Source organism: Protomyctophum parallelum (genome assembly GCF_964188405.1).
Source record: "Protomyctophum parallelum genome assembly, chromosome: 22".
NCBI lineage: Eukaryota > Metazoa > Chordata > Actinopteri > Myctophiformes > Myctophidae > Protomyctophum > Protomyctophum parallelum.
The window spans coordinates 14,211,424-14,238,598 of NC_139714.1; the positions used below are offsets into that span (position 1 = coordinate 14,211,424).

Sequence of the window (27,175 nt, forward strand, 5' to 3'; positions counted from 1 at the left end):
GAAGCGAGCGAACCCCAACCCTCACACCTTCCTCGGGAGTGACGACGCACAGAGTGAGGCGGAAGAGGAGGGAGGAAGGACGACGAAGGTGGAGGAAGAGGAGGAGGAGGAGGAGGAGGAGGGGAGAGGAAGGGACGGAGGCGATGACCCTCACCCGGAGTACGGAGACAAAGAGGAGGAGAGGAGCGGAGACGGGTGGAGGACGGAGGAAGAGGACGATGTGGATGCAGAGAGAGGCTGGGAGGAAGAGGAGGAGGAGGATGGACTGGGAGCGGAGAGAGAGAGGGAGAGGATGGAGATGGAGAGGGAGAGGCAGGCGGAGAGGGAGAGGGAGGGAGAGCCAGAGAGAGAGGCCACCGAGGAGGAGAAGGAGGAGGAGGAGAAGGGAGGAGGGGGCAGGGACCTGGAGAGAGAGAGAGCAGAATGGGAGAGAGAGAGACACCGGGCGGAGATGGAGAGAGCTCGGGCAGGGGAGGGGGGTGGGCGGGGATATGATGATGAAGATGTGCCATACCCACCCGAATACTACTATCTGAAGGTATGAGACCCCCATACACACACACACGCACACGCACACGCACATTTGTTATACTATGAAAACCTGCAAAACCCGTCCGTCGCCCTGTCACATCTCCATACGCCTCCATATATGGTTGTCTTGTCAGTCCTTCCATAAGACTATGAAGCAATATAGCACTGGGCATAACGGGCAACGGAAAAGGGATCTCTTAAAGGCAATGGCATGTGGCACAGTGATTGGTTTAATTATTGTAACACCCAAACCACACCTATGCATAATGTAACGGGTAACGGAGGTGTTTTAGGGATTTAGACAGGGAACAACACCCCTTCCCCATGCACTGCTAAATCCCCAAATAGTGTATTTAGAATGCTCGAACGAAAATGGAGCCCCAGATGTCTTCATGAACCTATAACCTCTAAATGCCTAAACCTAACCTCTCGCTCGCTCGCTCGCACACACGCACACACACACACACACACACACACACACACACACACACTCTCATATTTCAAGTCATATTCCATCCTTGGATCATCATCAGCATTCTAAAGGATCAGCAAATGGCAGTACGGCATGTTTTCTTGGTTTTAGTTATCTGTGATAATCATGTGATGACTGACATACAGTACATGTTTGTCTTTAGGGAGGCCCGGGTGAGAACGGACTGACTGGACCAAAGGTGACTGCATGTCAACAGCCTGTATTATTATGAATTAATAACTACTAGACCTGTACGTGCCCGTCGGCCACCGGCCTACTTGAGAACGATGCAACTTGGGAACCTAATAATACCCGTTGTCAACTTGTCATAGCACCCATTTTAACTATCTGTCTGTGTCCCTTTTGGTACACGCACGCAGAGATGTGGCACATTTATAGTAGGAGATATCCATAGGACAGATAGACAGACAGACAGTATAATTATGATTTTGTGTGCATTTGTTTACATTCCCTTTTCATTCTTTTCAGGGGGGAATTGGTGAAAAAGGACACAAGGTAAGCAAACGTGAATATTCTCATACAACACATCACCCTCTCTTACACTTTTCACTCCATAAGTATATTACGTTTAAAAGTGTGTGTGTGTGTGTGTGTGTGTGTGTGTGTGTGTGTGTGTGTGTGTGTGTGTGTGTGTGTGTGTGTGTGTGTGTGTGTGTGTGTGTGTGTGTGTGTGTGTGTGTGTGTGTGTGTTTTAGGGTGAGCCAGGTATCGGTCACAGAGGTCCAGTAGGACAGGCTGGTCCTCCAGGACATAAGGTGAAATTTGTCTGTCTGTCTTAAATGATTAATTATTTACTAATTTGGTTAGCCCTGTTTAACGAGGTGTTACGCAAAAATAGCAAACATACTCAAGGAAATAAATTAACTCTTGCACTCTGAGAACACTTCAGTGTATTTGAAAGTACCGGTAGATGTTTTTGCAACTTTCCGTTTCCCTTTGTGTCTCACTTTTAACCCTGCTCAGGGGGAGCCAGGGGAGCAGGGGCCTTCGGGTGCTCAAGGTATCCAGGGTATCCGTGGCAACCCAGGAGGTCCAGGTACCCCGGGATCCAAGGGTCATGATGGTGACCCCGGATTACCCGGGAGAGAGGTAATAAATATGTCAAATACCGTCTATACCACTGTTTCCCAAGCACTGGGTCGGGACCCATTGGTGGGTCGTGGACACATGGGTCACGAGTACAAACATCCTTTATCTTTTTTGTTTGAATATGAATATAAAAAAGAAAAAAAAGGGTCTCAAGCTAAAAGGTTTCGGAACCAGTGCTCTATATAGCCTACTACATACACTCAATTATCTCTTCCAAAAAATAGCTCGCAATGTGTGACTCAAAATGGACCATGTCAGAGTTCAATTGAAGTAACACGGGAGTGTGTTGTGTAGGGGGACAGAGGAAAACGAGGGAAGAACGGAACACCTGGGACCCCTGGAGGGCGAGGACCGCCTGGCGTACAGGTAACAGAAGTTAGAGTTGCCAACCGTACAGTATATTGAAATATGGAATCGTTTTTCTTTCTTCATATTATTTAAGTCAGAGATGGAATGAAGACGGGATTATTTATCACTCACTCATACAGTTTAAGCAGTGAAATGTTGGTGTGACATTGTCCACAAGACTACTGTAAATGTAGTATACATTATACACCGGAATATTAAGAATGGATATATCGTCTCCTTAAGTTTGTAGAGGGACTGCTAAATGCCTAAATTGTAATGGTGTTTGACAGGTTTAACAGCTGGTTTAACAGGAGGGGTGTTATTTGCTTCACAGGGTGTTGACGGTACGCCTGGAGTGAAAGGTGAAAAGGTATTTATGATATACTTTTTCATCTGTTTTTATTCATAAAAACGAAACTGATCAGCATTGTACCAATGTCTGTTTTTTATGGAGGACCATTGTGACACAATAAAGAAAATATAAGAAGAAAAGTTGTCATGAAATAAATAGGACAAAATAAACGGGTTCATGTGTTTGGTCTGACATAGGCCTACTAACAGTCCTACAGTCATGAGTCTGACACCCTACCCATAACCCAACCCTAAACCTAACCACGCATGTCGGGAGCCACAGGTTAGTTTTAACCTGTCACGCATGTCAGGAGCCACGGGTTAGTTTTAACCTGCCGTGCATGTCGGGAAGACGGTGTTGTCGAACTTAATGGCTGTTAATGATTGTTGTATGAACAAACGTATGCACCCCAAAATAAATGAATACCAAACACAATTCATTAAGTAAGGGATGGTTAAACTCCCTGTCTGTGAATTATCTCCCAAACGGGGCGCAGCCACGCAGCTTGTGCTCAGAGGGTTTGATTAGGCAGAGGTCTGTTATACAGCGGAGCGGTCATTATCATCACATAACTCACCGCTGAATTCAGCGTTTGACTAATCAGAATCAAGCATTCAACCAAGCCATGTAATCATTTGATTTAATTGTGTTGCCGATAGGGTTTTGATCTAGAGCAGAGTACAAAATGAACTTGCTTTAACCTAACTGTGCTTTTTAACCTATTGAAAAATCCACCCAAAAGTTGATTGGATTTAATTTCACATTATCCCTGCTAGGGGGAGCTCGTTCGAGGAGTGCCAGGCTCCAGGGGTATACCCGGCAACCCTGGTAGAAGGGTGAGTTTTATACTTAGAAATGTTAATGTATACGTAGAATATGTTCTTGCTTAATGTATATGTAAGTTTTATTATGCAATTCTTTTGTGTGATTGTGTTTCAGGGTGAAAACGGCACTCCTGGAGTTAAAGCCCCCACCGGCCCTCTAGTGAGTAACTTCCAAGATAAGATAAAGACAAAGATAAGACGAAGGCAAAATGTCTCATGCAATCTAAAGACTCACCTCAGCAGACTCCACTTTAGCCCGCATTTGCCGTAGCACCTAGCCTTGATTATCTTGCAGTCTTATGCAAAGGTTAAAATGTCATTTAGGTAGCACGATATTTAGACAGATGACAGGTTCATTTGTTGACCTGGCATCCTAAAGTGTGTATAATTTCATTGTACAGATTATTAATTTCTTTCGATATTCTGTTTAGACTAGATTGATGATAGGTTCTCTGTTTACCTATATGATCCCATATTGCTGTTTCTATGTATTTGATGTATTACCTTGTTTTTACCTTGATTACTGTAAATCGCTCTGGATTAAGAGTGTCTGCTAAATGCCTACATTGTAAATTTTATATACAGAAAAGGTCTTCTTGTGTTTGACCTATTTTTGCAGGGTCCAAAAGGCTTACTAGGGGGCAAAGGAGAAAAGGTGGGCAGATTTATCATAATATGAATTCTTCATAATATCTCTCAATATCTGTGCACAGTAAAATCCTCAAGACTTGGTACGCTTCGTCAATTTGTTGCATTTATATGGCTGGGCCAGAGAACAAATACATAAATAATAAATATAAAATAAAGGCGAAAGACACAAAAAAACATTAAGAATACCAATTTTATCCAATCAGGACAGAGAACTCAGGATAAACAAGTGGTATTGGAACCAGCGCGCAGATAGCAGAAACTCTACCGCCTGCTCCGTCGAAGCACACACAAACAAGCCCTAAATCCACCACTTTTACAGAACAACTTGAATGATACTTAAACCAACAGACAACTACACAAACCTTTGTTGCTCTCACAAGAATGCTGGCAAAGGGATTCAAGATAGAAGAGGGTTTATTTGTCACTCACTTTGCCTGCCTGTTTTTAATTATTATTATCTTTTAATCATCATCACTGAGCGGCCCACCGGTAATATGACCGGTACGTCCTGTGGCCAGTCCACCCCTGCTACCTGGGCATCAGTCAGTCCTGTGGCCAGTCCACCCCTGCTACCTGGGCATCAGTCAGTCCTGTGGCCAGTCCACCCCTGCTACCTGGGCATCAGTCAGTCCTGTGGCCAGTCCACCCCTGCTACCTGGGCATCAGTCAGTCCTGTGGCCAGTCCACCCCTGCTACCTGGGCATCAGTCAGTCCTGTGGCCAGTCCACCCCTGCTACCTGGGCATCAGTCCTGTGGCCAGTCCACCCCTGCTACCTGGGCATCAGTCCTGTGGCCAGTCCACCCCTGCTACCTGGGCATCAGTCAGTCCTGTGGCCAGTCCACCCCTGCTACCTGGGCATCAGTCCTGTGGCCAGTCCACCCCTGCTACCTGGGCATCAGTCCTGTGGCCAGTCCACACCAAATCAGTTAGCAATTGTAAATTATTTACAACCCACGGGTTGAGAACCCCTGGGCTACAGTACGTCGACACATAATAGATGAAAAGGAAAAAATAAAATAAATAACAATATGGAACGGTACGGATGGTTACAATGTATTTTTAGCAGCGGTGTGTCAATTGTGCAAATGAAACAGAATGCAGACTCAAAATCATCGCAACATTGCTTTGGATGTGAGCAATTGCTGTCCTCAGAATCAGTCAATTGTGGTGTGCAAACACTTTGTTTTTCTCTGTGACTGCATGCGCGCCACTAGCCAGAGAGAGAAAGATTCCTCTCTTGACGTAACTTGGCTGACTTTGGCTGAAATGCAATCATTTGGCTGGCCATTTTAGCTGCTCGTCTGATTGCTGTTGCTCTTTGAGGCGTAGCTGCATCATCATCATTATCATCATCATCTTCTTCCATTTCCAATTTTAGCTTTTTTGCCGGGGATGGGGCATTCAAACAAGTGGCTAAATATGTCTACCGGTATTTATTTATTTATTCATTTTGACAATTTCACAGCAATTTCTTTATTGTTATTTACTATAGTCCTACTAGACCCCAGGAAATTACATCTGGCCACAAAAGATCACGGGATCTACTGAATGTGACTAGGGCGATGCCATACTGTGTGTCGTAGGCTCAACTCCCCCCAGAAAATTCATCTTTTACTTTGGTTGAAAAAAATAAAAACAAAGTTGTCCTTTAACCACTTAAACCCTCAATACTTTGTAAACTCGCAGACCTTTGCTCTTAGTCGAAATGAAATAGCCGAACTACAAGCTCTCAACTCCTCGCAGACTCCATTCCCAATGGAGTCACATGCCTCCACTGGGAATGGAGTATATCGTGTTTGGAGGACAAGATAAATGCTTGTTTATGCATCTAATTTCAAATCAGAAAGGTATAACCTTGCCTCTCTTTCTTTCCAGGGTGACCGCGGATTACCTGGGTTCAGAGGAGAGCGGGTACGATATGGTTTTTGTGAAGTGGTGAAAGTTGAATGATAATTATTATATTTTTGACTGCTCAACTGTGCCTTTTAATGTCCGTGAACATATTTCCTGGCATCCGGTTCTTCCATTATATCGTCTCTGCCGGGTGGAAACCTCATATGTCCAAATCTGTTACCTTTTCAGGATTCCAAATTCAGTAGCAGATCGACAAGCTCGAAACGCAGTGCGAACCTTTCGAGCTTGCAGATCTGCTACCTTTGCTGCTTTTGAGTGCCGCTGTAGTATGAGTATAATATATTAAAGTGCTAATTTACAAACGTAAATGTACTGAAGCATGTGGTCTTTTCTTTCATTCATGTTGAGGACTAATGGTTTGATTCCACAGGGGAGTGTCCTCCAGATCCAAGGACCCCGCGGGTACAAAGGGACCAAGGGAGAAGCGGTAGGTCTCCTTAAAGTCTTGTCAAGTTTGTTTACACCAGCGGTTCTCAAACAATTTCATGTCAAAGACCTCCCCCCCCCCACACACACACACACACACACACACACACACACACACACAATATAGACTATAGCATTGATTGGGGTCGGAACCCATGGGGTCGCGGAACACTGACAGTGGGGTCAAAGATATTTTACACACCTCAATTCAACAGAATGAGTGAAATGTAAAAATGATAACAAATACATTTTAATAATAATTGTTACAAAACCCCTACATGTGCAGACAAATGTGCACCATATGTGCACGTTTATGTGCATAAAATTATACCTCCAGGCCGTAGGTTGGGGCCGCGAGTCAATGGCAGCATTATTTTGGGGTCGTGGGTTGAAAGGTTTGGGAACCCCAATAGAACATGTTTTTTGTTAGATTAGTTTTAGTACAGAATTCTATATAAAAGCTGGAAGGTGTGCAGCAAGTGTGAATATTTGTTCAGTTCTCAGCTCTTTAATAAACAGAACATATTTTTTCTTCAGAATACCAATTTTATCCAATCAGGACAGATAACTTTAAAACACTTTAAAATTGAAGCTGATGCATGGGTACTCTCTCCTGATTGGCTGAAATTACCAACCCACCTGAAAATGTATTGTATACTAAATGTATTATGTATATGAATGCTCTCAGGACTTTCAAGTGGGCCTCCCCTGGAAGCACTGATTTAGCTTTGGTTTGTAAATTGTAACGGTCTGTGACGTTGGGCTTGTTTCAGGGTCTGCTCGGTCCCCCAGGGTTCGATGGTGACAAGGGAGAGAAGGGAGAGGACGGTCCTCCTGGAGTCAAGGTAGAAACAAAACATAACGTTTTTGGGGGCACGGTGGCACAGTTGATAGTGCTGTCGCCTCACAGCTAGAAGGTTCTGGGTTAGATTCCCGCTCGGGACGCTGTGGGTGCTGGCGGCGTGTTTCCTCCTCCGCGTCATCAGTGCCCATACCCGAAGGCGGGGTTGGCGAAAGGGCCTTTCTGTGTGGAGTTTGCATGTTCTCCCCGTGTCCCCTAGGGTAGGTACCCTCACAAAAAACATGCAGTAATCCTGGTCTCTAAACTGCCTCCCCCTGGCCAGCCGGGGCGCCTGATGGAGGGGAAAGGAACTGGTTGGAATAACGTGTTCCTTCCACGCGCTATGTCCAACCAGGGAAACTCCCCCCTGTCAGGTGTAAAGGAGCAACTTGGACACTCAGGCATGAAGGAAGCATGAGTTCAAGTCTGTTGCTCTCCCCATGTCCCCCATATAATTATGGGGACTAGGTTGGCGGAGGGTGTGTAGAGCCCAGGATCACATTAAATAATTGACACAGGGGTGAAAATGGGTTACAAAATCGTGGGATAAAAAAAGAAATACATATTTTTTTTTACTTCCTCATCCAGACTCTCACACACAGACACATAAACGCACGCATGCACGCCGCACGCACGCACACACGCTGGTTTCCTTCTTTTGTTTCCAATTTTAACCCTAACCATAAAGCTGTGAGTTTTACTTTCTTGTGTGCAGGTATTGCGTATAGTGAAAATCTCGCAACGTAGGTCACATACCAGTCACCATCAACAGACAGATTTAAAGGACATGCCCTCCACTGCAGAATCGGTCCCCGATTAGCCTATACATTTCTCACTCAACAGTAAATAAACCAACATGCAGTAGCCTAAAGGTGTATACATGGTATCTGCCTAAAAGTGTATACAGGGTATTTGCCTAAAAGTGTATAAATGGTATCTGCACATTTCTAAAGTTACAATGTAAGGACTTTTAAGAACTTGTAAATGCCTAAAGTGGCCAGAATTGTGAAATATTACGTAAGAAAGAGGCAAACATTGTGAAAATAGTTGATCTACAAGCTCACAATGGCTCGCAGCCATGCAGCTGTGGTGGCAACACAGAAATGTGTGGGGATTGGCAGGGGACATTCATTGGCATAATGACTACCTTGAGAGAACAAAGGGGTAAAAGAAAATAATAGGCTAACAAACAAAACAAAACAAAAAACAAGCAGTATCACATTTCTGTAATTATAAGGGTTAACGTGATGAATGATGATGCTATACTGTTTGATATTCAGGGTCTGAAAGGTGATGCAGGCTCTAAGGGTTCAGTGGGACCTTTTGGAAAGAGAGGACCTGTAGGACAGAAGGTCAGGAAGCATTCATCTCTATTTATATTTAATTTAATTTAATATTTTGAAACCAGTGAGAAGAAACAATCAGTTATCTCTGTTAATTGGCGGTGGTGCTGCATTAATTGTCTAATTTCTTAACAGGGAGATACCGGGGAGCCTGGCATCAATGGTGTAAAGGTAGGATTCAATGAATCGCGTGCACATACGTACAATGCGCACGCACACACACACACACACACACACACACACACAGAGTGTACAAATACTATAGAAGCTCAACCCGCGGGTCCTCGCGTCTAGTGCCACGAATCTGTGTCGCAGTGCGATCCGAGTTAGACACACATAGGCTACACTTTATCTAAATTATCTTTGACCTCTGACCCTGTGTTTTCCGTACTGGGCGGGTTCTGTTGTTGTTCCGTGTTGTTGTTGTGTCACTCTCTGTAACTATTGGGTGTCCGCTGTCCGTGTATATTCTCCGGCCATCGCATCGCAGAACCACGGAGCTAGGTTGAAAACGCACGGGTAGGGTCGCCCAAAGCACAGACTTTGGGCGGCGCTTCCACATGCTCGGCTTGTTCTGTGTGGTTTATTTACCTGGTCTACCTCATCGAGGTCATGGTTTCATTTTTGGTTCCAGGGTCGCAACGGGGACCACGGATTGGACGGAGCCAAGGGTGACAAAGGAGACATTGGACTGCAAGGCCAGAAGGGGGATCAGGTATTGTGCAGGAGACATTGAGTCGTATCCCATTTCTGGGTCGTGGACCAATCTTTTGTGTTCTCAATTTGAAGCCTCTGTAATACATTAAGTCGTGAGAGGCCTGCACATTGCAAGATTGCCCAATAAGCCAAGAGCTGATAAACGGCCAAATTCTCTTCAGTGTCTGTGATCATTGGGAGTGACCGCTTACCGGTCCTTTGCAGTGGTTGTGCCTACATTATCCCATTTAGGCCTGATGTCGAAATAAAAAAGTGTCTTGACTGTTTTCTGAATAACCTAATGTTTCTATGTCAGTGGTGCTCAATATTTCATGTCAAGGATATAATTGGCCGCCGACCCCCATCTGAAAATATATTGTTCCAAGAAGCAAAGATTTGAGTTAAAAACGTTCGCTCTGAAAGAATATATTATATTAAAAAATATTAGATCTACAAGCTTGTAGCGCGGCACTCAGTTATAGCTAAAGTATAACCACAAAAGGCGTTCAAAAATGCTGAGTCGGTCGACGGCTTTAAGAGAATGTTAAAGTGTAGTTCTTGCTGTATTGTATTGTTTACATTATTGTGCTGTTTCCTGTTTTTGTTTTGTTTTGACTTGTTGATTGCTTATACTGTGTTCAGCACCATTGTAACTTTGTTTCGAAAGGGGCTTTATAAATAGAAATGTACGTAATGCTACATTCTAAACTTACATACAGTATGGACCATACTGTATGTAAGTTTAGAATGTAGCATCGTCTCCTCCATACTGTATTAGGAGACGTTGCTGCCTTCCTGTATCCTGAAACACTTGTTGTTGAGTTTCCCAAGTTTGTGCATCTTCTATTGTTTGTGTTCAGGAATTTCTTGTGAAATGTGAAAGCAAATGAAGATGTTACATGTGTTTACAGGGAGATGCGGGTGAGCCGGGCTTAGCAGGAGACAATGGAGACAAAGGAGAAAAGGTGAAGACGGTTGTGTGTGTGTGTGTGTGTGTGTGCGCGTGCGTGCGTGCGTGCGTGCGTGCGTGCGTGCGTGAATTTTGCAAACTGCAGGACTGATGAAGCACCAAATTTCTACAGTATATGATGCGTAGCAGATTCATTGATTGATTGATTCAATACTTTATTAGTCAGAAATGTAAACAGCAAGTGGTACAGTAAGACATTTAGGCAGCACATAAGTGCAGCACATAATTGTGGAAATGTAATTGTATTGGGTTTTACAATAGTTTACTGAGTTTTTACAATAGTGTACTGGGCTTTTGCTACATCTTACTGGTTTGTACTTGAATGGACAGGGATTCAGAGGGTTGCCAGGACGCATGGGAACTCCAGGACTGAAGGGAGAACAGGTTAGACACTGGTTTGTTCAAATTAATCCGCTTTAAGTGTGTGTGTAAATAATATCCAGTAGTGGAAATAGTACTCATGTTTTACTTACAGTAAGTAAATCAATACGTATCAATACGGCAATGCAGAAATAATCCGTTACAAGTAAAAGTCCAGATTTTCTTTTTGTAAAAGTAATGGCATCAAAATTAAAGTACCATAAGAAAACATACTCATTATGCAGAAATGTCCCTGATAGGAATTTATCTATCAATGACTTTTAATAGACTATAAAAACAAGGACTAAGGACTGTATGAAAATAGATACTATAAATAGCTTCGACAGCGAGAGCTATGATACTGGGAGCTGAGAGCTCCGAAACACCGGAACTCTAGAAATACTTTTAGAAGTAATCGAATTACAATATATACTTAGCTTAGCTTTAACCAGGATACTTTAAGTAAATAGCCAATATGAAAAATGTTACCTGTGTCCACCAAAGAAGAGAGGTCCGTTCAGAGCAATGAGGTTTTTAGCCATATTTTATATTGATTCAGAGAGACAGAACAGGATTCACATACAGCATATATTTACAGGTTTGGCATGCCCCGGAGGGCATGTCAAGAGTGGTCTCTCCTGCCATCCCAAAATGGCAGGGGGTATTTATACTGTTTCAATCAAAATGGAGAACAGGGTACAAAATAGACGTGGCAAGACAGAGGAGAATCCTAATCAATGTAATGGGATATGTAGTTTTGAATGACTTGTAGTTCATAAATGAAGTATAGACCGGGAAAACACAGAGGCTGGGCGTTGTTAGGGCAACTTCCTGATAAGATTCTTTCCCGGCACCCAGCCACTAGGCCAAGCCACTAGGCCCGGCTGTCAAGGTCTCCCAGGACGAGACAGACAGTGTAATCGGGAAACCAAAACATTTCTTACTAACTAGACGCTGAGACAGCGTGAAGTAATAATATCTACACGAGGAACCGACATGAGTGGGGCACAGGGCAACAAGATTAAAAGGTCAAAGGGCCAATGACCATCACCCACAAATACCTAACAGTCCCATTTCAAGTTTTCAACTTTTTGAACTTTTGAAACTTTTGAAAATAGCTGATCAACAAGCTCACAATGTGTCACGATGCGACGCATTGTGAGCTTGTTGATCTGCTATTTTCAAATGGTCTAAATGTATAGGGATGAAGTGGTTAATGTGTGTTTTGTCATAATAATCCAAATCTATAAAGTAATTAGTAACTAAAGTTTTCAAACAATTGTAGTGGAGTAAAAGTACAACATTTGCCTCTAGTATACACTGTAGTGGAGTAGAAGTAGAGGTATTGGAAATACTTAAGAAAAGTACACAAATATCTCAAAATCTTACTTAATATAAGTAAAGTTACCTTCCACCACTGATAATATCTTTACTGTACATGTGACATGGAAGTGACATATGGCGTATCATCTCTGTGTGACAGGGTGACACGGGATCACCTGGCACTGCTGGTGTACCAGGCCTCCATGGACTCACTGGACCCAAGGTACGGTATAGGTACGGTACCAGGCCTCCATGGACTCACTGGACCCAAGGTACGGTATAGGTACGGTATAGGTACGGTACCAGGCCTCCATGGACTCACTGGACCCAAGGTACGGTATAGGTACGGTACCAGGCCTCCATGGACTCACTGGACCCAAGGTACGGTATAGGTACGGTATAGGTACGGTACCAGGCCTCCATGGACTCACTGGACCCAAGGTACGGTATAGGTACGGTATAGGTACGGTACCAGGCCTCCATGGACTCACTGGACCCAAGGTACGGTATAGGTACGGTACCAGGCCTCCATGGACTCACTGGACCCAAGGTACGGTATAGGTACGGTATAGGTACGGTACCAGGCCTCCATGGACTCACTGGACCCAAGGTACGGTATAGGTACGGTACCAGGCCTCCATGGACTCACTGGACCCAAGGTACGGTATAGGTACGGTATAGGTACGGTACCAGGCCTCCATGGACTCACTGGACCCAAGGTACGGTATAGGTACGGTACCAGGCCTCCATGGACTCACTGGCCCAAGGTACGGTATAGGTACGGTACCAGGCCTCCATGGACTCACTGGACCCAAGGTACGGTATAGGTACGGTATAGGTACGGTACCAGGCCTCCATGGACTCACTGGACCCAAGGTACGGTATAGGTACGGTACCAGGCCTCCATGGACTCACTGGACCCAAGGTACGGTATAGCCGACGGGGTAAAAACGAGCGCGCACTAGGAAATGGTCTCCTATACCAGTGGTTCCCAAACTTTTTCGTGTCAAGGACCCCCAAATCAACATGTATTAGGCCACGGACTCCCCCCCATTTGAAAACATATGCCAGTGACCCCCCGACAAGGGAGGATTTTTCCGGCTCTAGCAGTGATTTCGAAACATATTAATTTCATGGACCCCCCAGTTTCACACGCATTATGCTACGGACCCCCGATTTAATGGCATTTATATCTCTGGTACCCCAATTTATATTGTAAAACCACTGTTAATTTAACTCTGTACAAATGGAACCAAATGGACCCGTTACGCAAACACATAATTATTTGACAGTATTAGGATGTTGATATTAATTTTGCATTCATCTGATGGGGCCCCAAATCATACCCTAGAAAGCACAAGTGTCTATTTCAAGTGTTTTTTAATTTGTTTTACTGGGGAGTCATATTTTAACAGTAGCAACTGCTGCTATATGATGATTTCCTTTTTTTCGTATATTTGTACGTCTCTAAATGTTCTGATGAATTTAAAATGGAGGACCCTTATGTAAACAAGTCTTTCGTTTGAACTGTACCTGTTCTACAAACTCAATCAATATTGTGTCACTGTACGTTCAGGGTGATAAGGGGGACGGAGGAATCAACGGCGTGGATGGAGTCCCAGGACAGAAGGGAGAAAAGGTGTGTGTGTGTGTGTGTGTGTGTGTGTGTGTGTGTGTGTGTGTGTGTGTGTGTGTGTGTGTGTGTGTGTGTGTGTGTGTGTGTGTGTGTGTGTGTGTGTGTGTGTGTGTGTGTGTGTGTGTGTCACAGTCAGTCACAGTGTATATGTCTTCTCACATAATAATAAAACCCTGGTACACGATGAACGAGCCGGTTCCTTCATTCTCCTCCACGCAGGGGCTATCGGGGTTCGCCGGGTTCCCAGGGTTCAAGGGCTCGGCCGGGAGTGCCGGGAGCAACGGAGACGAGGGACAGGCGGGACCGCCGGGGCTGCGGGGGGACACGGGACCACAGGTAAGGCCACGTCAGGAGGACCACAGGTGTGCACGTCACACTTGTGTGTGTGTGCGTGGTGCGTGCTATTTTTCAACAGGTAAATTCAAATAACGGTTAAAGTGGTTACAAGCTAAGGTGCCACAGATGCGTTCCAGGTCTTCATGGGTTCATCAGAATGGGGCAGTGACAGGTTGTGAGTGGAGTGGTGGCAGTGGAGTGGAGCATTGAGAGGTGCTTCTCTCCACTCAGCTCCACTTCAAATGTCTTGAGGAGAGGAGGGTTGGCACGGAGCATCTACAGTAACTATACCTCGAAAGAGTTGGAAACAGCCACGACACAAGAACTTTACCCATCTACACCTTCCATTCATTAGTTCCTTTCCCCTCCATTAGGTACCCTGGCTGGCCAGGGGGAGGCAGTGCGATGCATTGTGAGCTTGTAGATCCGCAAAAGATGTTGAACAACTGAAATGGGACACTTAAGACCTGGAGGCGTGATCAATGCCATTTGGCTATTGAATAGCCAAATAGACGCTATTCTGAGTGGCCAAAGAGCATTGACCACGCCTCCAGGTCTTAAGTTAAGTAATAAGACCTGGTACTTAAGACACGCAAAATACAGCCCTGTAAACTAAAGACCTGGAGGCGTGATCAATGCCATTTGGCTATTCTGAGTGGCCAAAGAGCATTGACCACGCCTCCAGGTCTTTAGTTTACTCAAGTTAGGGAATAAGACCTGGTACTTAAGACACGCAAAATACAGCCCTTAGTGTCTAGGGGCAAAGACCCGCAACATGTTGAAAATGAGAAGCAGCAGCTTTTTTACATAAAATGAATCAATGAATTGAATTGGCAGAAGAGCAATTGAAATCAGACTAACAACAACAAATGGCAAACTACAACTAAGCAAACCTAATCCTTTCCGAAGGGTTTCAAATCATAATCAAAGTCACTGGTTGGTAGCGACGGTCAGGCTCAGACTGGCTTTTATAGTGGTGGGCTAGGCCTTCCAGCTCAGCGTTGCCATGGAGACGAGAGCAGCTACCAATCCTGTCAGGGTGATCAGGTCCTCACAGGTGAGAAGGAACCTGAGCATCAATTACTAACTGATTGGCAATGAAGCCAACACCCAAGCCTCTTCTCCCATTCACAGAATCCTCCAGCTCTCCACCTGGACTGAAGACAGAACACACAGACCAACACAATAGCCCCCTACTAATATCACCTCAGGCTCTTACTATCATTAACCAAAAGTATAACTCTAATAATAATAAATATGAAAGAAAGAAAGAAAGAAAACTTCTTCTCCCAGAAGTTTTCTCCAGAATCCTGAATCCAACATGCTCAGGTAGTACATGTAAACACAATTCTCCACCCTACAGAGGTGCAACATGGCCAGTGTGCTGCTAGACAACCCGAGTGGCAATAAAAAACATATCTGAACATATCCTGCTTAGGGTGCCAGATTGCCAGCATAATATTCCACACAATAAATAGATCACAGAACATCCAAAGCACCACACAACCTAGCCGCAATTTGCAACTCTAGATTTTTTTACAATGGGTTGAATCTAGAGTTGCAATCCCCTCCATCCATTTCCTATTCATTATTTTCGGTTTCTGATCTGCTGGTCTTAAATGACGTTAAACTCACCAACATTGCAGCTGTAGTCCAAGCTTGAATTATCCTCTTTCAATCTGCCGAGCTTGTTTTTCATAAAAATCCACCGTAGACAACTTATGAGTTACTTTCTGTCCAAAATATTCCAAGAGTTCACAATCCGAGCCGCCATATTGTATTTTTGCAACGTGCCGTAAAACAAGATGTGAGGGGGAGCGCTTGTTTAATAGAATCTTACCTGCGCAGGTAAGACACCCAAAGAAGAGGCAGACGCAGTGTGACGCCCCATCACGCACAGCCTTCTATTAAACAAGCACTCCCCCTCACATCTTGTTTTACGGCACGTTGCAAAAATACAATATGGCGGCTCGGATTGTGAACTCTTGGAATATTTTGGACAGAAAGTAACTCATAACATGTCTACGGGGGATTTTTATGAAAAACAAGCTCGGCAGATTGAAAGAGGATAATTCAAGCTTGGACTACAGCTGCAATGTTGGTGAGTTTAACGTCATTTAAGACCAGCAGATCAGAAACCGAAAATAATGAATAGGAAATGGATGGAGGGGATTGCAACTCTAGATTCAACCCATTGTAAAAAAATCTAGAGTTGCAAATTGCGGCTACACACAACCCTTTCAGTGCGCAACAGAAAGGATTATCTAAATACGAATTGATTGAACACACGATCACTGAATTGATTGAATATACAATCACTGAATTGATTGCACACACAATCACTGAATTAGTCAAATACATGACAACTGAACGTACTGAGTGGGTTAAAAAGGAACATTTGTTGCATGTCTCCTGTCATGAAAGGAAGAAAAACACCCACCATGTGGATATGCTTGACCAGTTACAGACAAACCTTAATAATCTAAACTAATTCACCTTGGTACGTGGGGTTATATAGAATAACCTTTCTCATGTTAGAATTAATTCTAAAATGAGAAGGGTTATGTGTCACAGTACTTTTTCCACCACTGTCAATTTTGTCTACAAATAGAATTAACTAGTTAGTGCCCACAGTGGGAGGTGAGAATGAAATCTGCTTGATTACAATATAATCAACACTTCCTCTTCTACTGTATGTCATCCAGATGGACAGACAGCTAGTTAGCAGTGATATTAAAAAGCCATCTGCGCAACTTATTGGGAGTGTGGCTTTATAGGTCTTGTATAGCGGCTACAAACGTCGGGTGTCGCTTTGTATCTTCACGTTGCGCAGCTTCCGTTGAAAACGCCCCTGTAGCTTTGCATCTGCCAACAGAAAACCTTTACAGTTTGTATGAAGGAAGAGTAAGACTACGCTCTAAATGAGGTGACTCATTTATAAAGTCATCAACTGACTGCCATCATTACAAACTTCATGACATGTTTCCACCCACCTTCTCTCTTCAGACAATTGGAAATGGTCATATAAGCACCGTCCCCATCCCCTAATTAGGCTACAATTTGAAATTGTGAGAAGAAAGAAGGCCCCCCAATGGAGGTTGGACAAATTATTTCCGTCAGCCAGTTTTTCGTTAATTCTCTTAACCCATTTAGGCCTGACGTCGAAATTAAAAAATAAAATCTTCTAAATCATGACAATTTTCTGAAAGATTTGAGGCACATTTTAACGATAAAAAAAAATAGCAGACACGCTATGAGCTTGTAGATCTGCTATTTTTCAATAGCTAAATTATAACATAATGTTTAAAACACCAAAAGGGGTTCTCGCCAAAAAAGGCCTTAATATTTTCCTCTATATGTTTTCTTGCTCGTCGGACTTGCTAGTATGTCTTCCTCCTCAGCTCCATCTGCTGTTGTACACAGCAGCCTTTTGAAGTGGTTAAACCAGGTCACCACACTCTCCTCTGGGCTGTGTCCATCAACCTTTCCCTCCTTAGTCCTCTTCGGCCCAGTCATCTCATTGATGACCCTCCTCCACATACTGCCTTTCACCTTACGCTGCCTGCACTCTACGCACACTCTCCATTAGTTCCTCCTCTTTGATGGTGTCATTATGTACTGAACAGAAACTGCTTGACTTCGTTCAGTGCCCCACGTCTCTCCCATAGACTGTAAAAAGAATATGAACAAAGCGTTCTCCGGGTCTGATATGGACGTAAAATGAAGCCTATCAGTCCTTGAATTGTAAATCGCCATCTTTCTAAATCCGTTTGGGCCCAGCTGAGCCATTGGCTGGCCCAGACAACGAGGCGGGACTTCCCCCCTTCTTCTTCGTTGGTTTTTATTTTGACTTGAGTGGGTGGGGGATCCTGTTCATAGACTGTAACGGTAGCCACGCCCCTCAGAACATACGCGACTTTATGGTAATTTTATTAATAAATGGGACCATCATTTACCAAAAAGAATATTATGACATTAGAAATTAGACTTTAAACTAGTGACTGGAAGCAGAAAGTATTCATGGCCATGTTTATTAAGGTAATACAGTCTAGGTGAAGTTGGGCCCAAATACATGGATCTCTATGGAGCTATGGGGTTTTTTGAGCCCAATGACAGCGCCACAACAGGCCATTATATGAATTTTCAGGAAATCCCGATTTCCTTAGTGGCTTCACAAAATATCTGTCTGACTGCCCCCCTGGTTTCTCCACAGTATACTTCACGCTCAAAGTTGAGGTGCGCTTCTTCCACACTACCCCGTGCCGCTACAACCCCCGAATGTCTGGACCGCAGGGAGGTTCTAGCTATGTCCAGCACTGGAACACACAGCCTAGTCAAATCTGCTGTATTTGCTACAGTGTGGTCTAATGTTGTCCTGTCTTCTAGGAATCCTGATCATCAACAAATTCATCAAAATTTTGTTCATAGGACATACTTAACCCCCCGTAGATTGTGTGCTATGAGGATTTTAAATAATCACAACTGCACTTTCTGCACTTCGAACACCATAGGTACATTCTTTCATATGGTGTGGGAGTGTCCGAGTGTCCTCACATTTTGGAATTTGGTTGCTACTAACCTTTTGACTATTCTACAAATTAACATCACACCCTCCCCATCTCTATTCTTGTTAAATGATATCCCAGTTGCCATTAAATAACACCCGTATTTGTGTCTTCTTTGCTGGCGGCCGCAAAGAAGATGGTTGCTTCGCACTGGAAACCGCCTAATACATTGTCATTTCGCCAATGGGCTTTGACCTTTCTAGATATCATTTATCTAGAAATGTCTACAGCAAGATTGCATGGTGCAAAAGAGGAAGACATTGAGATTTAGTCTGGTATTGCAGATTTGGTTAAGGGCATGGTTTAATCATTATTATTATTATTATTATCATTATTTATTTTTTGTTTCCATTGCACAGTAGTAGGAGTAATGACATTTTGTGGCATCTTGGGGTGGGTGGGATTGTTTGTTTTTGTTTTTGTGTTCTTTGCTTTTGCTGTTATGTGTTGTTTTATATGTGTTTTGTTTTCTTTAAGTCATTCATGATGTTAACGTGTCTTATTGTGATTTTTGTCTTAAATAAAAAACATTTGATAACAAAACAAAAAAAAACTCCTGTATTTGCTGCTGGGCTCCGCTCTCTTGTCCAGCTGCCCAAAGCGCCTCCTAACCTCCTCCGTATACCTGGCCTGCAAGCCAGGGTCGGTTGCGAGTGCCTTCCAGTCGTCAATAAGGATAAAGGAGATTTTACCAGAGGTGGTCAGTGTCAAGGAGAGATGATTTAGGGGGAAAAAATACTCAAAAAATTACTTTCTTATTTTTAATTTTGGTGAATTTGTTCTTCTTCTGTTTCCCAGGGAGTACGGGGCAGAAGGGGCAAAGCCAAGCCATGCCAGAGAGGACCCCCTGGCACGTCTGGCAGGACAGGAGACACTGTAAGGGCAGTGGGGGTCCAGGGACCGCCAGGGGTCCTTGAGGAGGGGGTTATGGGGTCCGGGGACCGCCAGGGGTCCTTGAGGAGGGGGTTATGGGGTCCGGGGACTGCCAGGGGTCCTTGAGGAGGGGGTTATGGGGTCCGGGGAACCCCAAGGGTCCTTGAGGAGGGGTTTATGGGGTCCGGGGACCGCCAGGGGTCCTTGAGGAGGGGGTTATGGGGTCCGGGGAACCCCAAGGGTCCTTGAGGAGGGGTTTATGGGGTCCGGGGACCGCCAGGGGTCCTTGAGGAGGGGGTTATGGGCAGGTCTGTTGTGGCCCTAATTTTGGGGGTCATAAAACTAGGGTCCTTGAAATGGAAACAAGTTACAATCACTGCTGTATAAGGCACACTTCTCGAACCCTACACACGCACGCACATGCACACAAACACATGCGCACACACACACACACACACACACACACACACACACACACACACACACACACACACACACACACACACACAGATAGACTTGTTTGACAGCGCTATCATCAGTGTTGGATTCCTTGTATTGTCAAGACATTTAACCACTTAAACCCTAGGCTCAATACTAATAGTGACCTTGGTCTGCTTTTCCCCACCTCTACACCAAAGTTTTCGTCAGAATAGGGATTGCTATATAGGGTTCAAATGGTTCATGAAAAAATAAAGTAGAAGAATCCAATCAACCAACCCTGAGGAGTCCTCAGGGGTCCCGGACCCCCTGTTGAAGACTGGTATAAAGGGAAGTGTTTATGTATAAGTGGATGTGTGCTTATCTTACAGGGCAACGCAGGGAATGAAGGAGGGAAAGGCGATAAAGGAGAGCCTGGACTTTCTGTGAGTTTTTCCGACGCTCACACCGTGCACACGCACGCACGCACGTGCACACACACACACACACACACACACACACACACACACACACACACACACACACACACAGACAGTGACGTCACTCTCATTACCCCTGGGTCACGGCCTTGTGTGGAATCCCCATTGGCAAATCTTAGAATGTGTCATTTAAGAGCTGTGTTCCAAAAATAAACAAACCACCTCAGCGATTCTGTGCATCATGGATCAGGTGCGTGTATGCAGTACATACTGCAGGCAATTATTATTATTGAACACCATAGACTCTGAATCTTGAAATTCTCTCTGTCTCAAGGTTGAAGAGGTGAAGGATCTAGTCAGTCAAGAGGTGGTCGAAAAGTGCGGTGAGTGTGTGTGCACAAGTATATGTGTGTGTTTTTACTTTACTTGTGAAGGCTAAATGACCCCACAATTATAGTAGATTTTGAGACGGACGTTGTGAGGACCATTTTCCTGGTCCTCACAAGATAATGGGTTGCTTTTTGGTTTAAAATAGCTTTAGAGTTGTAGGCTTATACAACTAGGTTTCTTGATTAATTGAATACACAGGACCAATGGAAACAAGCCCTCGCAGGGCTTTTTGTATTATCCTTTGAGCACCATTATCGTAACCTGACTCCGCCAGGTGGTCTCTCTCGGGCAGAGACGATGCTCTCCGATCAAATGCTGATCGGAGCGGTATGCGGCCGCTAGAGGCGCGGGATCAATGCGAGACTGGTGGTGACGTATTGTAGCTGTGCCACCACGCACATGTAAATAGGGTTTTAGGATTAGACATTTAGAGTTGCACGAAAATGCAGAAAATAGCTGATCTACAAGCTCACATCACGACGCAGTACAACACTGTGTGTGTGTGTGTGTGTGTGTGTGTGTGTGTGTGTGTGTGTGTGTGTGTGTGTGTGTGTGTGTGTGTGTTTGTGTGTGTACGTTTGTGCGTTTGCGCACGTGTGCGTGTGTGTGTGTGTGTGTGTGTGTGTGTGTGTGTGTGTGTGGCGTGTGCTCCCAGAGCTCCCGTGGTAGTGGCATGATGGCACCTGTGCAGTGCCATCTGTCGTGTACCCTTAGAGGAACACACGCTGCGTTGCCAACCACGCCGGAGCCATTCACAAACACCACGCCGCTGTTACACCAACAGAACCAACGGCACTTTGTCAGCACAGTGTCTGATGGGTTTTTCCACATTGGCTTCTAGGTCTGGCTGTGTGAGTCACGATGCATCCCCACGGCTGGACCACTTTGGTAGAGGTCTGGGTCTGTGTAGTTACCTCGCCATATGATTTAACTCCAAGGGTGGGCGGGGAGATCAAACATAATTTCTCCATTGATCATTTAGAATATATATAGGCTCCTCATTGACGGAGAGGTGAAATGGCTCTCAAAGTCACTCTTTTAGCCTGTAAAAGAACGCAAACAAAGCTGATTCTGACAAGAACATCACAAGTCCCAGTAAGCCTACTGTATGGCAACTTCCTGTTGATTTTGTAAGAAAACCCGAGCTGGATGAGCAGATCCGGATCTGGATCTTCAAATAGCAAAATCAATATAGGAAGTTTGACTTTTTTGAATTTTTTGAATTGTCAGGTTTGGTGACGTTCTATATTGACAGAATTAGCTTTCTTTGGTTTGTTTGACGAGAACATAGCCTTCGTTGGTAAAACCTAAAGAAGAATATGGCTGCTGTGCATATAGCCTATATTTTTTGGTGTCAGACGATTCTACACAATTGTTATCAAACTTATCAGCCATAACAAGAGTTTTTTAATCTAGCAGCCGTCAGGCTTCTGAAGTTGACTGCCACCTGCATGGGCTTAACTGATTTGCACTATACTCTGATGCACTTTTAATGTGTTTAGGACTTTCATTCAGAATTCTAAGTACCATCATAATATTGACATGCACCATACTGAATGCACTAGGCCTACATGTGATTTAGGACATGTTTAAATGACAATATACTAATGTTAATATGCTTCTTCCAGGCTTTTATTGTGCTCGTCCTGTTTTCCATTATTTTACAAATTATTTTCCTTTTTGCTCCTTGAGCTGCAAACGTGGAAGCCTGAATGAACAAGAGTTTCACCTCACTGTTACCTGTAATTGTGCTGCCTGTGACGATTGATTGATTGATTGATTGATTGATTGATTTGTGCGTGCAGGGGTGGATTATCAGTTCATAGTGAAGTCGGAGGATCCGGACAGTGAGAGCGTCGGGGGCGTGGCTGACAATGACCCCAGTCTCCTCAACGAGGAGCGGAGTGGTGGTGGAGGAGGAGGAGTAAAGGAACTTGATGGAGACGGGAGAGACTTCCCCAGCCGCCCTCCTCCTGCTGTCATCCTTGCAGAAGAGGGGACCCCCGGCCCCGTCACTGGTGGTGAGACCAGGGGGGCAGTCAGACAGATATTTTGTGATGCTACTAAGGAAATCGGGATTTCCTGAAAGTTCATATAATGGCCTGTTGTGGCGCTGTCATTGGGCCCAAAAAACCCCATAGCCCCATAGAAGTCCATGTATTTGGGCCCAACTTCACCTAGACTGTATTACCTTAATAAACATGGTCATGAATACTTTCTGCTTCCAGTCACTAGTTTAAAGTCTCATTTCTAATGTCATAATATTCTTTTTGGAAAATGATGGTCCCATTTATAAAAAAAATGACCATAAAGTCGCGTATGTTCTGAGGGGCGTGGCTACGTACCGTTACAGTCTATGATCGGGATTCCCCACCCACTCGAGTCAAAATAAAAACCAACTAAAAAGAACGGGGGAAGTCCCGCCTCGTTGTCTGGGCCAGCCAATGGCCAGCTGGGCCCAAACGGATCTAGAAAGATGGCGATGTACAATTCAAGGACTGATAGGCTTCATTTAGACCCGCAGAACGCTTTGTCCATATTTTTTACAGTCTATGGGTGAGACGCACGCACGCACACACGCACACACACAGCACACTGTCCACATTCAGTTACTACCTCTTTATTTTACACAGTAAAATTATAAAGTTATAATGTCAATTTCATTCTGCCAGTTTACACATGAACCCAAAAAGTTCCATTTGTACATGCTTAGGCTTTGAAGTCTGACTTCACTGCCGCTAGATAGCGCCCTTGGTCACAGCATTATTTATTGGAATTGGAATTCCCATAGGGTGGCCTAGGCTGGCTTAGCGATCCAGCATGACAGTGTGTCACGGGTTCGAGTCCTGATCCCGACAAACTTAGCTGTGTCTTCCCCCTCCATCTCTCTTCCCCCTTTCCCGTCAAGCTACTGTATATCTATTAATAAAGGCAGAAAAGCCCCAAAGATATCAAACAAATTGAATTCCCATATAGGGCGAATCTTAGATCACGCCATGTGTTCCACAATACAAACCACCCTGAGATTTTACTCATATGGACGTGAGACATCGCCTGAAGGTGAAAAAGTATTCATCCACTTCGGAAACAGGCCCCCCAAAAAACGCAACCCGCAACCACAGTGCCCATATGTATACCACAAGTGACTTTACAGGAAAGAAACTGCCCAAAGTCGCTAATAATATGTGGACATGGCATCACAGTTCGTAGCTCTCAAGTTAAGCTAGCTCCATGGTCTGCGTAGACCTCAGGCCATAGGTCCTCCATGCATCCCAATTCGCTATGGGAATCTGTGAGTCAATCACTGTCACTCACAGCTAAATAAATGAAGCATTTCCATGACATTGCCATTAGTCAAATGTCCCCATGTTTATTTTACAACCCCAGATCATTAGAATGGAGATCACTCTTTGCTTCGCTGTTGCAGGACATAACAATGCATTTGAATTCAATGTTATGCATGTATTATACCATGGTAGGTAAGTATGGATTGCAGATGTCAGGTCTCGAGGAAACTGTGGAGGAAACTGAAAGAAGCATTTACTATGCCATAAGATTAAACGTTTTGCATTTGAGGCACCCTCCTAAATCAGTGCAGGGAATGTGATCCCTCCCAGTAACATCAGTGCTCTTCTGTCTGATCAGTAGGTTCTGCTGGGGAGGTGCTTGTGGAGCTGACCCAGCGTCAGAGGAGAGGGACAGCTGGAGTAATAAAGTATTTTATTGGTGAGACCATCATCCTATAGTTCGTCTGTTTCTGTCTGATGTGTTTTGCATGAAAAACACTCCTTGAGCTATGGCCGAATTTAGCCCAAGGAGTGTTTTTCATGCCAAACTAATGCTTGGAATGTATTCAGAATCATGAAAACCCCCTAGTTTGACATGTCACATGCTACTTAAAGCATAATGAAATCTCTCCTCTCCTCTCCTCTCCTCTCCTCTCCTCTCCTCTCCTCTCCTCTCCTCTCCTCTCCTCTCCTCTCCTCTCCTCTCCTCTCCTCTCCTCTCCTCTCTCTTCAGACTCCTCTGTTAACCGGTGTTTTGAGCCCATGTCAGAGGGCAGCTGTTCAGAGTACGTGCTGCTGTGGTACTTCCATCCTCGCTCGGAGGACTGCAGGCCTTTTGTGTTCGGAGGCTGTGGAGGGAACGGAAACCGCTTCCCTACCAGACAGGAGTGCCAGAAGGAGTGCCAGAAGAAGAGCAGTGGAACTCACATGAGAGGTAGAGTGACCATAATTATGCCTGATGTTTTTTGGTCTCTGGGCGCGTTCCTGGGGGTCTGGAAGTTCTGGGGACCCCCCGGGACCCTCACACAGAGTTGCACCACCTACCTCACACGGGTGTGATTTTTCGTCATTGTTTTAGTTGACGAAATCAACGTTGTAGTGTATGAATGTTATTGAAGCACTTGACATTTTTTTCTACAGGTCCAGCACCCTGGAGGTGAAACCAGCTGACCAACAAGAAACATATTTGTACATGAGGGTGTAAAATGTTTGTTTTTTATTTGTGTACAGATTTGAAAGAGTAGCACTCCTGTTGTATGTAGAATAAAGAATTCCATGTAAATGTCACAGATATATTCAACTTTGTTATATATACTGTAGGCCTATACGTAAATTAGCCTTAGATTCGTTTGGTTACACATTGAACATTGAATGTACTGATGTAATTATATATTTCTTGTATTAAACAGGTCTTTATACTTTTGTAATGTGCTTGCTTTGGTTTTACTTTATCCCTCCACATTGTTTTCCTTGTATGCACATGTATGTTTTTGTGCATCACACACGCACACACACGGTCCCCGGTTCAACTCCTGGCTGCGTGTTGAAGTGTCCTTGAGCAATTTTACTGACATGCCCAAAATTGGACCGGACCTGTGATGTCCTGCCGTACTTTTTATTTTATTTTTTCTATTCATTTGGTCATTAAGGTCCACAGAATGAGAGCTATATGGACGTTTTTAGGCCAAGGAATGTTTTTCGTGCAAAAGAAATGCTTGGCATGGATTCAAAATCATGAAAACCCCCTAGTTTGACATGTTACAATTGTCACATGCTACTTAAAGCATGATGAAATTTGGGAAATTTTGCCATATTATATTGGTTGTCTATGGTGTGGTATACAAAAATGCCCATAACCTTTTTTCCCGATGTTTTCAGCAGATCAGACCTCTCATTCTGTGGACCTTAATGACCAAGTTGTAGCCCCTAGAGGGAGGCAGAGGTTAAGTGGCAAGGGTATTTAAAGCCTTTCTGAGCAGGCAGGTAGCAGGTCGGAAAGCTGTGGGTGTGGGCCTCGCAACACTGCTGGGAGCGTGGTGTTGAGAAGGGGGATGTTTGACTGCTGGCCTGTCTCTCGGTAAGCCTATCTATGCTCGTTTTGTATGTATCCTCGTTTTTATGGGCTTTCTATGATTCTAAAGTGAGAGTATGTTTTTTTTTATATTGTCAGGTCTACTTGTTGCTACGTACGCTGTACAGTATTCAAGGTTTCCTGCCCAAGAGTTGTTTGGGGTGTGGTCACCAATTGTGTAGTGTAGGCAGTTAACTTGGAGAAATGTGAGTACTATATATGATCAGGTAAAGTTGAACCCAGAAATAAGTTGTTTGATATTTTCTGTAATGCAAGATGTTGTGTCACTTTGTCTCTAACCTGCATGGTTTGTCACTGTTTAACAGCTACAGGTGGAGACAGGGGGGCTTGTTATTTCCCTGTGTGACACTGTGACCATTGAGAGATGTTTGATGTGTTTGACTTAAGAGCTGTAATTTGGTAAGGGGATCCTTATTGGTTTGCATATTTGACAGTTTGTCGTTATATAATATATTGTGTGTATGTATTAATTAGTGACATTTGTGCATGACCTATGTGTGTGTGTGTGGATATATTTGGCCTAGACGATATGGTGATATACATGTAGTATTTAATTGTTTTCACTACCCTCAGTCGCTCCTCAATACACCGCCTCCAGTTGGTGCAGAACATGTTTAGGTCTCATATCACTGTGCTTGCTGCTTTACATTGGTTTTAAAAATGTTATCACTTTTAAAGCTCTCCATGGGCTGTCTCCTATGTACATAACTGAACTACTATCCCCCAAAGCAAATGTGAGAACACTTAGGTCTTCCGGTAAAGACTTTCTTAAAGTTCCTAAAACAAGATTAAGAACTAAAGGCGATAGAGCTTTTGCGGTTGTAGCCCCTACCCTATGGAATGAATTACCCCTTTCCCTAAGGATGGAGGGATGGCAGAATATGTCAATATGTTCAAAAAGCTGCTAAAAAACCCATTTGTTTTGCAAGCACTTTGGTTTGTAATACTGTATCTATGTACTGTACTGCACGTTTATA

The 27,175-nt window shown here is 44.2% G+C and overlaps 1 protein-coding gene across 1 annotated transcript in view; it reads left to right on the plus strand.

Annotated features, from left to right (window-relative positions):
* Nucleotides 1–25,455, plus strand: part of LOC310853678 (uncharacterized protein) — a gene marked incomplete at its 5' end in the record, with an annotated part of 54,113 nt that extends 28,658 nt beyond the window's left edge. Inside the window, 29 exons of the mRNA XM_083758073.1 lie at nucleotides 2–220; nucleotides 476–538; nucleotides 1,167–1,202; nucleotides 1,493–1,519; nucleotides 1,720–1,779; nucleotides 1,988–2,113; nucleotides 2,408–2,479; nucleotides 2,796–2,831; nucleotides 3,590–3,649; nucleotides 3,753–3,797; nucleotides 4,257–4,292; nucleotides 6,165–6,200; nucleotides 6,574–6,630; nucleotides 7,403–7,474; nucleotides 8,751–8,822; nucleotides 8,949–8,984; nucleotides 9,448–9,528; nucleotides 10,421–10,474; nucleotides 10,810–10,863; nucleotides 12,323–12,385; nucleotides 13,739–13,801; nucleotides 14,018–14,134; nucleotides 19,498–19,575; nucleotides 20,382–20,435; nucleotides 20,764–20,812; nucleotides 22,625–22,840; nucleotides 24,468–24,545; nucleotides 24,840–25,040; nucleotides 25,247–25,455. Of these exons, the coding sequence (XP_083614199.1) occupies nucleotides 2–220; nucleotides 476–538; nucleotides 1,167–1,202; nucleotides 1,493–1,519; nucleotides 1,720–1,779; nucleotides 1,988–2,113; nucleotides 2,408–2,479; nucleotides 2,796–2,831; nucleotides 3,590–3,649; nucleotides 3,753–3,797; nucleotides 4,257–4,292; nucleotides 6,165–6,200; nucleotides 6,574–6,630; nucleotides 7,403–7,474; nucleotides 8,751–8,822; nucleotides 8,949–8,984; nucleotides 9,448–9,528; nucleotides 10,421–10,474; nucleotides 10,810–10,863; nucleotides 12,323–12,385; nucleotides 13,739–13,801; nucleotides 14,018–14,134; nucleotides 19,498–19,575; nucleotides 20,382–20,435; nucleotides 20,764–20,812; nucleotides 22,625–22,840; nucleotides 24,468–24,545; nucleotides 24,840–25,040; nucleotides 25,247–25,266 (2,181 nt within the window). The 3' untranslated portion in view covers nucleotides 25,267–25,455. The remainder of the gene's footprint in view (nucleotide 1; nucleotides 221–475; nucleotides 539–1,166; nucleotides 1,203–1,492; nucleotides 1,520–1,719; nucleotides 1,780–1,987; nucleotides 2,114–2,407; nucleotides 2,480–2,795; nucleotides 2,832–3,589; nucleotides 3,650–3,752; nucleotides 3,798–4,256; nucleotides 4,293–6,164; nucleotides 6,201–6,573; nucleotides 6,631–7,402; nucleotides 7,475–8,750; nucleotides 8,823–8,948; nucleotides 8,985–9,447; nucleotides 9,529–10,420; nucleotides 10,475–10,809; nucleotides 10,864–12,322; nucleotides 12,386–13,738; nucleotides 13,802–14,017; nucleotides 14,135–19,497; nucleotides 19,576–20,381; nucleotides 20,436–20,763; nucleotides 20,813–22,624; nucleotides 22,841–24,467; nucleotides 24,546–24,839; nucleotides 25,041–25,246) is intronic.
* Between the last annotated feature and the right edge of the window lie 1,720 nt (nucleotides 25,456–27,175).